The sequence below is a fragment of the Stenella coeruleoalba genome (assembly GCF_951394435.1).
Source record: "Stenella coeruleoalba genome assembly, chromosome: 13".
Classification (NCBI taxonomy): Eukaryota; Metazoa; Chordata; class Mammalia; order Artiodactyla; family Delphinidae; genus Stenella; species Stenella coeruleoalba.
Genome location: NC_137159.1, coordinates 69,948,904 through 69,960,209, shown reverse-complemented (window position 1 = coordinate 69,960,209; position 11,306 = coordinate 69,948,904). Strand labels below are relative to the sequence as shown.

The 11,306-nt window shown below is 47.2% G+C and overlaps 1 protein-coding gene across 1 annotated transcript in view; it reads right to left on the bottom strand.

The window, feature by feature from the left end:
- Positions 1 to 33: 33 nt before the first annotated feature.
- HADHA (hydroxyacyl-CoA dehydrogenase trifunctional multienzyme complex subunit alpha) overlaps positions 34 to 11,306 on the bottom strand; it is a 52,552-nt gene continuing 41,279 nt past the window's right edge. The window contains exons 15-20 of the mRNA XM_079940273.1: positions 4,487 to 4,627; positions 4,007 to 4,075; positions 3,025 to 3,220; positions 2,228 to 2,342; positions 1,526 to 1,671; positions 34 to 1,438 (exon numbers count right to left, since the gene is read on the bottom strand). Of these exons, the coding sequence (XP_079796399.1) occupies positions 1,293 to 1,438; positions 1,526 to 1,671; positions 2,228 to 2,342; positions 3,025 to 3,220; positions 4,007 to 4,075; positions 4,487 to 4,627 (813 nt within the window). The 3' untranslated portion in view covers positions 34 to 1,292. The remainder of the gene's footprint in view (positions 1,439 to 1,525; positions 1,672 to 2,227; positions 2,343 to 3,024; positions 3,221 to 4,006; positions 4,076 to 4,486; positions 4,628 to 11,306) is intronic.

Below are 11,306 nucleotides of genomic sequence, written 5' to 3'. Positions count from 1 at the left end.
CTGTTAATGGCCTTGGTGCAGAGGATCAGTTCTCCACCTTCTATGGGTCACCTGAAAACTCCCAACTCGGAGATGCCTTGGTTTTAGAGTCTGGCTTCCTAGCAACCAACTGTTGAGTGTTGAGCAGAACTGGAGCTGAGCTTCCCGCCTGCCAGCCTCCATAGCAGAGCCATCCAGGGGGATATCTGAAGTACTTGCAGCTGGAGCAGAGGCAGGAGGAACTGGTGACATCTCGAAGATGAGACTGCGCGGTGTGATGGGACTTGAATCATGATTCTGCACGCACGCGGTGTGGATCCTTCTGCCAGGCCCAGTGAGGAGCCCAAAGCTGTTTACCTGGACTGGGCAATGCTGCTGCCAGAACACAAGTGTAGGAACTTTCCACACAGAGGGCAGGGGGAGGGGAAGAGTGGCGGCTCTAGCAGAGGGGAGGTGGCGGTGGGTCACACGGGATGCCTGTCATCACTGTGCAGGCATCGTCCACCTTCTGTGCTCTGGGGCGGCCAAGACGTGCAGGATACGCTGGCCAGGAAAACGTCACCTCCTCTGCTTAATGCCAGCGTTCCGCAAACATCCTGAGGTGCGCACATGAATGAGTCACACCGAGAAAAGAAGGTAAAACTGTGCAGCGGAAAGGAGTCTTCTATGCTGGCCCTCCACACCTCTCCCCCGTTCTGCTTAGCCGGGCCTCTTCCCCACTGTAAGCGGAAGCCCAGCCAAAGCATTTAAATGCAGCTGGTTTAAAAGGCTTTAGGCTCATAAAATCCCACTTTCCATCAATGCCGTTTCTCTCTTAAGGTGCTGCCCCAGTACATTCCTACCCCGCAGCACAGGGCTTTATTCCAGCTCACCCCTTGAGGAAAGGGTAAACCACAAGGGCAAAGACAGAAGAGAAAGCAGTAGGCAGGCAGAGAAGCTGATAAAGTGATTTTTATCGTTAAGTATTTGGCTGGGTGCAGAATTGCCCTCACCACCGTTGGCCACCACTGGTCTCCCGGGAGGAACAGGCAGCAAGGATGGCTCCAGAGACGCTGCTCCTCGGGGCCTCGGGGCTCACACATTCGTGTGCACAGAGGGTTCCACCTTCCAATGTGAAGTACAAACTGCTTCACAGCCAGACTTCCCCGGGAGGGAGAGATGCTCACAGCTGAAGGCACGTTAATCAAGGCGCACACCCAACGCCAGAATTTGTTTTCCTCTGGTTACTCTGATAAACCTAGATGCCACTCTGTCGAGAGCCAGCACTGCTGCGGTTGGCGTTAGTGGGCGAGTGAGCAGGGTTCAGGGCCTGCTCACTGGTAGAACTTCTTGTTAGGGCTGCTGGCGTGGTCCACAAGCAGCTGGCACGGGGTGAACTGTTTTCCATAGGCAGCCTCGTACTTCCGGAGCCGGTCCACTATCTTCTGAGCACCATACAGATCCACAAAGCGGAAGGGCCCTAAAAGGAGAAATAGGACGTTGTTCAAGGAGAAGTGAAACGAGCTCCGGGATGAAGCGAGCTACCTTTCTGACTTGCAAGACCGACCTCCAAGACTGGGGGGGAAGCCAAGCCCGAAGACGGCGCCGATGTCTCCCTCTGTAGGCGAGGCCAAGACCCCTTCCTGCAGGCACAGGACAGCCTCATTCACAAATCTGGTCACCAGGCGGTACTGGATGTCTTCGTCCGAGGAGCTGCCAACAGGGAGAGACATTCAGGGAGGGGCAGGGTAAGAGGGGAGGACGCAGGCGCCCCGGTGCAGAATGGGAGTGAGGGCTGGTGCTGCTGGAGCTCCGGGCCAGCCCTTGTGAACCTCCAATGCTAGAGAAGGTGCTGCCCTTGGAAGAAGACAGCAGAGGGCTACCTGCCCTAATTAACCCGAAGCCGGGCACTGAGAACAGGGTCTGGCGGGGTAGACGGCATCTCTTGACATCAGCAGCTGCTGATTACAAACGATAACAAACAGCGCGGAGGGAGAGCAGGCCTAGGAGAACCGTGTTTCTAGTTGCTCTCTGGGACCCTCAGAGGGAAGGCTTCCCAAGGGGCCTTCCCAAGGCTGGGCTGCAGTCCTTACCCTGAGGCCTGGTAGAGGACGAGGTGGAATGTGGAAGGGCAAAAAGTGTTAAGCATCAGGAATGTTCTTTCTGGTCACGTATGGTGATCATAACAAAAATGATGGCAGAGGGTCCAAGAAGCTTCGGGCTGGTGAGAAACACGCTTCTGCACCAACAGCCCCTCAAATGAACTTACACGTCAGGCTGAGAAGGCATCTTCAGACTTGCCAAAATACTGTCTATGTCAGAATTCAAATTCTTATTCTTCACACCCTCCTGGTAGATGTAAAAGCCCTTCCCGGACTTGCGGCCTAAAAGAAGCGAGAAAAAGGAGCGTTAACAAATTCTCAGAGCCCGGGCCTGAGAGCTCTCTTCTCCGCTAGTCCGTTTTAAAGCTCTAGCCTCTTTTCCGTATTCCTGAATTTGTAGATCTAGCCTACTCTAGAAATTGGTGTTTGTCAGAAGAGTTGACAGCGAAGGAAAAAAGAGCTTGTGTGTCCTGGAGCTTGGAAATCTGTGTATCTGGGTAGGAAAGGCCAGGTGGGTGAGTTTTAATGTCCAGGTATGCAACACCAGGTCCTAGGATGCCCAGGTCCTAGTGTTGATTTTGTTGCTACTTTGCCGAGAGAGAAAGCCACCTCTCTGGTGGGCCTCAATTGCATCCCCTACTTAGAGGTTTACTTCCTCCACAAAGGTGGTCAGACAACATGGAAAGCCTGGACACAACACTCCTGCAGTATCACGGGTGTAGTAGAGGCCTTGGACAGGATGAAACGCCTGTCAATTTTGCATAGCTTGGGCAACAGCAGAGCCTCAGGAGTCCAGAGTTCTGCCTTTTGTCCATAATCTACAGGCCCAGCCTAAAAAGAGGTGGCCATGAAATCATTTTTAAATTCCCTATGACAGTGGGGGCTCTATGTTTAGAAAACACACTCTTCCACGCGGGCCTTCTGTCACGAATGATGCTAGTTACGTTTCTTTGCGGCTACTCACCCAGGAAGCCCTTGGCTATCATCTGCTTCAGCACTTCTAGGCTTCCACCTGCAAACCGCTCCCCAAACACTTTGCCTAGATTTTCTGCTACGTGTTTTGCTACATCCACGCCAACTTCATCCACCAGCGTAGCAGCGCCCACAGGAAAGCCGAAGCTTGTGGTCAGGGAATCCAGCTTCTTAGGGCCAACTCCTTCCTGGATTGGAAGTAAAGCCGCACCTCAGGGGAGGGCCGTCCCAGATTCCCCTGAGGGCTCCTTGTGCTGCCCTCACAAACGGCCTTCGGCAGCACCCACTTCTCCTCTGGGTGCCGCTCGCCAGGCCCAGGAATGGGACTGTTTCACTCAGGGAAGCACAAAGAGGCTTGGGAGCCACAAGGGGAAAGTCCGAGCCTTTCCTAACCTACAGAATTTTAAGGAAGTCTAGAGATGAACAAATTATTCATTTCCTTCTTGTTTGCAATCCTGGATCTCACGAATCACGAGATTCCACGCCAGACAGGGCTAAGTTTCCCGATGCTGAGAGAAGAGACATTACCGAGGAGCAGTACTATAGAGTCCTGTGATGCCCAGGTCTGATAAGACCCCAGCGAGGAGTGGCCACGCGCTTCCCACCAGTGACCAACCTGTACGGCCACTGGAGGGGTCTGTGTGCAGCAGAAACGGGTGTAGCACCAATCCGACCAAATGGGCCCTGTTCTGGATGGGGACGCAGAAACCGCGCACAGAGCATGTCGGAGGCCTTTGGCTTATTGGAGCAGGGAGGACGCTAAGGGAGCAGAGGTAAAATTCTGCCCATTTTAGTGCAGTGTTAGTCCATGACTTCCCAGCCCTGTGTGGAAAGAGAGGGCACCAAAGGGCCTTGGAGAAGAGATAGGAGTCAGTGTGTTAGAAGGAAGCCTGCTCCTCACCTTAACATTACCAGTTTGGAAAACTAGTTGAAAGAGTGGAAGATGCCTCAAACATTCTGAGACTGATACCAACCTGGAGAATTCTGATGACTTCAGACATCATGGGTGCGAGGCACCTGGTGGTATAGAAGCCAGGTCCGTCCTGCCAAGGGAGAGAATATGAGCTCATGGGCCCCTCAGTTGTGGCCACTTCCCAGGTCTGAAAGCGGCCTCTCTCCCCCGGAAGCCACTTCAAAACTCAAGGTGATTTATAATCTCCATCAGAATCCTTAATATTAAACTGCAGGGGAAGCCACAGCCAGGGGCAGCCTGGCTTGAACCACGAGCACAGCAGACAGTCTCAGTCATCTGAAAGGTCTGGAATGGCTGGGAGAACCCGCCATGTCCCAGCCCCTAACTCAGCGGTCCACCACTGTCCATACTGTAGACCACCAAGGGGAAATCATATCAAAAGCTGGTATATTTAAACTCAAGAGTTACAAGCAAACCTGGAAATATAAGGAGTCTTCATGGAACTTTTCTGAATCTGCTGCTCTGACACACAGCTCCTTACCTTAACCACAATGATGACCTTGCCCTGTTTGAGACCAACTTCTACAGCAGAAGCAGTTGTGTCCTTAGAAGTTTTCTGAGTTGTGATAATCTCCAGTAGCTGCATCTTGTCCACAGGAGAGAAGTAGTGCATGCCAATCACCTGGGAAGGGGGCCAAACACCGACAGATTTAAGAACTCTGAGAGGGGACACTCATAGCATTCTTTTTTTTGCTAGGAAAGCACTGCAGAGAAAGGCGGTTGTAATACAGGAATACTGCTTGGTACCGTCAAGTGGTTTGGTGCCATGGTTCTTTGATTAAAAGTCCAGTATGTTCAGGGGAGAGCCAACTGGAATGCTCTTCCATCTGCTTCTAGGGCTTTTCACTAAGGGCAATGGATCCTACCAACAGTTAATGCCAAAATCGCAGCTAAAGGCCAAATTAGATTTACTGGGGAAGAATGAACGAGGGTTCCATTTATATTAATGATGCTGATGGTTTGGGTGACAGGGTCCACTTTTTATGGGGTGTGGGGGGAGACAGGCAGAAGAATTACTTACTATGCTGGACTGTCAGAGATACATTCGGATTTTACGTCGATGCATCTCACCACCAGGATACTGTCAGCCCTTCGTATCCACAGATTTCGCATACACAGGTTCAACCAACCGCAGATCCAACTGGTTGAATCAGATTCAACTGGTCTGACTCCTTGGATCTGAAACCTGAGGATACAGAGGGCTGCCCGTGTTCACTGTGCTACATACACTATTTTCTATAAGGGACTTGAGCTTCTGTGGATTTTGGTATCTCCTGGTGGTCCTGGAACTAATCCCCCACAGATACCCAGGGATGACCTTACTGGGTTTAAATAACATTTCTCAACACTCAAATTCCCTCAAGGCTCATTAAACCGATGACTCTCAAAGTCAAGTACCCGGACCAGCCGCACTAGCATCACCTGGGAATGTCAGAACTGCAAATTCTCAGGGCCTCCCCAGGCCTTCTGAATGAGGAACTCCGGGGGCAGGGCCCAGATCTGGGTTTACGAAGCCCTCCAGGTGATCCTGATACGTGCTCAAGTTTGAGAACAGCCTCATTAAGCTAACGGTTAGATAGTCTTCACAACTGAACTGTGACAGAAGTCTATCCGTTACTTTATAGCTTTGCCTCCACTCCCCACTCCCCACTCCCCACTTCAGCTCTAAGGTATTAACTACTATCTGCCACTGACCGACTGCTTACTGTCCACAACTCATTAACACATTTATCATTTATCCTTCCATTTAATCCACTACAACCCGGTGAACTAGTCAGTCTAATTACCTAGATGAGGAAGAAAGACATCAGGAGGTTAAAATTAGTAGCTCAGGGTCAGTCAGTAAATGGCAGAGTGGGATGCCATCAAGGTCGGCCTGTCTCCACAGCCTGCCCACTTCCCGTTGTGTAACACACAGGTCACTTGCATGTTACATCAACTTATCAATCCAAAAGTTGCTTCTAACCTCTAAATTATCCTTCTACTTCTGTCTAAAATACTTAAAAAGACAGGACCTGATTCAGACTGTACTCCTCAGCAAAAGGAATTAGCCTTCACCATGTATAATTTATATACAATAAAATGCACAGATCTTGATTACATATTCTTTGTAATAATCATTAGTGGGACTTCTGGGAAGATGGCGGAAGAGTAAGACGCGGAGATCACCTTCCTCCCCACAGATACACCAGAAATACATCTACACGTGGAACAACTCCTACAGAACACCTACTGAACGCTGGCAGAAGACCTCAGACCTCCCAAAAGGCAAGAAACCCCCCACGTACCTGGGTAGGGCAAAAGAAAAAAATAAACAGAGACAAAAGGATAGGGATGGGTCCTGCACCAGCGGGAGGGAGCTGTGAAGGAGGAAAAGTGTCTACACACCAGAAAGCCCCTTCGCGGGCGGAGACTGCGGGTGGCGGAGCAGGGGAGCTTCGGAGCCGCGGAGGAGAGCACAGCAACAGGGGTGCGGAGGGCAAAGCGAAGAGATTCCAGCACAGAGGATCAGGGCCGACCGCCACTCACCAGCCGAGAGGCTTGTCTTTTCACCCGCCGGGGCGGGCGGGGCTGGGAGCTGAGGCTCGGGCTTCGGTCGGAGCGCGCCGGGAGAGGACTGGGGTTGGCGGCGTGAACACAGCCTGCTGGGCGTTAGTGCACCGCGGCTAGCCGGGAGGGAATCCGGGGAAAAGTCTGGACCTCCCGAAGAGGCAAGAGGCTTTTTCTTCCCTCTTTATTTCCTGGTGCGCGAGGAGAGGGGATTAAGAGTGCTGCTTAAAGGAGCTCCAGAGACGGGCGCGAGCCGCGGCTAAAAGCGCGGACCCCAGAGACGGGCATGAGACGCTAAGGCCGCTGCTGCCGCCACCAAGAAGCCTGTGTGCGAACACAGGTCACTATCCACACCCCCCTTCCGGGGAGCCTGTGCAGCCCGCCACTGCCAGGGTCCCGGGATCCAGGGACAACTCCCCCGGGAGAACGCACGGCGCGCCTCAGGCTGGCGCAATGTCACTCTGGCCTCTGCCGCCGCAGGCTCGCCCTGCACTCCGTGACCCTCCCTACCCCCGGCCTGAGTGAGCCAAAGCCTCCGAATCAGCGGCTCCTTTAACCCCGTCCTGTCTGAGCAAAGCACAGACGCCCTCCAGCGACCTACACGCACAGGCGGGGCCAAATCCAAAGCTGAGCCCCTGGGAGCTGTGAGAACAAAGAAGAGGAAGGGAAATCTCTCCCAGCGCCTGAGAAGCAGCGGATTAAAGCTCCACAATCAACTTGATGTACCCTGCATCTGTGGAATACATGAATAGACAACGAATCATCCCAAATTAAGGAGCCGTGTGGATGAAAGGCTCTTGGTGCTGCAGCCAGGAGTTAGTGCTGTGCCTCTGAGGTGGGAGAGCCAACTTCAGGACACTGGTCCACAAGAGGCCGCCCAGCTGCACATAATAGCAAACAGCAAAAATCTCCCAGAGATTTCCATCTCAACACCAGCACCCAGCTTCACTCAACGACCAGCAAGCTACAGTGCTGGACATCCTATGCCAAACAACTAGCAAGACTGGAACACAACCCCACCCATTAGCAGAGAGGCTGCCCAAAATCATAATAAGTCCACAGACACCCCAAAACACACCACCAGACGTGGACCTGCCCACCAGAAAGACAAGATCCAGCCTCATCCACCAGAACACAGGCACTAGTACCCTCCACCAGGAAGCCTACACAACCCACTGAACCAACCTTAGCCACTGGGGACAGACACTAAAAACAACAGGAACTACGAACCTTCAGCCTGCAAAAAGAAGACCCCAAACACAGTAAGATAAGCAAAATGAAAAGACAGAAAAACACACAGCAGATGAAGGAGCAAGATAAAAACCCACCAGACCTAACAAATGAAGAGGAAATAGGCAGTCTACCTGAAAAAGAATTCAGAATAATGATAGTAAAGATGATCCAAAATCTTGGAAATAGAATAGACAAAATGCAAGAAACACTTAACAAGGACCTAGAAGAACTAAAGATGAAACAAACAATGATGAACAACACAATAAATGAAATGAAAAATACTCTAGATGGGATCAATAGCAGAATAACTGAGGCAGAAGAACGGATAAGTGACCTGGAAGATAAAATAGTGGAAATAACTAATGCAGAGCAGAATAAAGAAAAAAGAGTGAAAAGAACTGAGGACAGTCTCAGAGACCTCTGGGACAACATTAAAGGCACCAACATTCGAATTATAGGGGTTCCAGAAGAAGAAGAGAAAAAGAAAGGGACTGAGAAAATATTTGAAGAGATTATAGTTGAAAACTTCCCTAATACGGGAAAGGAAATAGTTAATCAAGTCCAGGAAGCACAGAGAGTCCCATACAGGATAAATACAAGGAGAAATACTCCAAGACACATATTAATCAAACTGTCAAAAATTAAATACAAAGAAAGTATATTAAAAGCAGCAAGGGAAAAACAACAAATAACACACAAGGGAATCCCCATAAGGTTAACAGCTGATCTTTCAGCAGAAACTGCAAGCCAGAAGGGAGTGGCAGGACATATTGAAAGTGATGAAGGAGAAAAACCTGCAACCAAGATTACTCTACCCAGCAAGGATCTCATTCAGATTTGATGGAGAAATTAAAACCTTTACAGACAAGCAAAAGCTGAGAGAGTTCAGCACCACCAAACCAGCTCTACAACAACTGCTAAAGGAACTTCTCTAAGCAAGAAACACAAGAGAAGGAAAAGACCTACAATAACGAACCCAAAACAATTAAGAAAATGGGAATGGGAACATACATATCGATAATTACCTTAAATGTAAATGGACTAAATGCTCCCACCAAAAGACACAGATTGGCTGAATGGATACAAAAACAAGATGCATATATTTGCTGTCTACAAGAGACCCACTTCAGACCTAGAGACACATACAGACTGAAAGTAAGGGGATGGAAAAAGGTATTTCATGCAAATGGAAACCAAAAGAAAGCTGGAGTAGCAATTCTCATATCAGACAAAATAGACTTTAAAATAAAGACTATTAGAAGAGACAAAGAAGGACACTACATAATGATCAAGGGATTGATCCAAGAAGAAGATATAACAATTGTAAATGTTTATGCACCCAACATAGGAGCACCTCAATACATAAGGCAAATACTAACAGCCATAAAAGGGGAAATCGAAAGTAACACATTCATAGTAGGGGACTTTAACACCCCACTTTCACCAGTGGACCGATCATCCAAAATGAAAATAAATAAGGAAACACAAGCTTTAAATGATACATTAAACAAGATGGACTTAATTGATATTTATAGGACATTCCATCCAAAAACAACAGAATACACATTTTTCTCAAGTGCTCATGGAACATTCTCCAGGATAGATCATATCTTGGGTCACAAATCAAGCCTTGGTAAATTTAAGAAAATTGAAATTGTATCAAGTATCTTTTCCGACCACAACGCCATGAGACTAGATATCAATTACAGGAAAAGATCTGTAAAAAATACAAACACATGGAGGCTAAACAATACACTACTTAATAATGAAGTGATCACTGAAGAAATCAAAGAGGAAATCAAAAAATACCTAGAAACAAATGACAATGGAGACACGATGACTCAAAATCTATGGGATGCAGCAAAAGCAGTTCTAAGAGGGAAGTTTATAGCAATACAATCCTACCTTAAGAAACAGGAAACATCTCGAATAAACAACCTAACCTTGCACCTAAAGCAATTAGAGAAAGAAGAACAAAAAAACCCCAAAGTTAGCAGAAGGAAAGAAATCATAAAAATCAGATCAGAAATAAATGAAAAAGAAATGAAGGAAACGACAGCAAAGATCAATAAAACTAAAAGCTGGTTCTTTGAAAGGATAAACAAAATTGATAAACCATTAGCCAGACTCATGAAGAAAAAAGGGAGAAGACTCAAATCAATAGAATTAGAAATGAAAAAGGAGAAGTAACAACTGACACTGCAGAAATACAAAAGATCATGAGAGATTACTACAAGCAACTCTATGCCAATAAAATGGACAACCTGGAAGAAATGGACAAATTCTTAGAAATGCACAACCTGCCAAGACTGAATCAGGAAGAAATAGAAAATATGAACAGACCAATCACAAGCACTGAAATTGAAACTCTGATTAAAAATCTTCCAACAAGCAAAAGCCCAGGACCAGATGGCTTCACAGGCGAATTCTATCAAACATTTAGAGAAGAGCTCTCACCTATCCTTCTCAAACTCTTCCAAAATATAGCAGAGGGAGGAACACTCCCCAACTCATTCTACGAGGCCACCATCACCCTGATACCAAAACCAGACAAGGATGTCACAAAGAAAGAAAACTACAGGCCAATATCACTGATAAACATAGATGCAAAAATCCTCAACAAAATACTAGCAAACAGAATCCAACAGCACATTAAACGGATCATACACCATGAGCAAGTAGGGTTTATTCCAGGAATGCAAGGATTCTTCAATATACGCAGATCAATCAACGTGATACACCATATTAACAAATTGAAGGAGAAAAACCATATGATCATCTCAATAGATGCAGAGAAAGCTTTTGACAAAATTCAACACCAATTTATGATAAAAACCCTGCAGAAAGCAGGCATAGAGGGAACTTTCCTCAACATAATAAAGGCCATATATGACAAACCCACAGCCAACATCGTCCTCAATGGTGAAAAACTGAAAGCATTTCCACTAAGATCAGGAACAAGACAAGGTTGCCCACTCTCACCACTCTTATTCAACATAGATTTGGAAGTTTTAGCCACAGCAATCAGAGAAGAAAAGGAAATAAAAGGAATCCAAATCGGAAAAGGAGAAGTAAAGCTGTCACTATTTGCAGATGACATGATACTATACATAGAGAATCCTAAAGATGCTACCATAAAACTACTAGAGCTAATCAATGAATATGGTAAAGTAGCAGGATACAAAATTAATGCACAGAAATCTCTGGCATTCCTATATACTAATGATGAAAAATCTGAAAGTGAAATCAAGAAAACACTCCCATTTACCATTGCAACAAAAAGAATAAAATATCTAGGAATAAACCTACCTAAGGAGACAAAAGACCTGTATGCAGAAAATAAGTCATTGATGAAAGAAATTAAAGATGATACAAATAGATGAAGAGATATACCATGTTCTTGGATTGGGAGAATCAACATTGTGAAAATGACTCTACTACCCAAAGCAATCTACAGATTCAATGCAATCCCTATCAAACTACCACTGGCATTTTTCATAGAACTAGAACAAAAAATT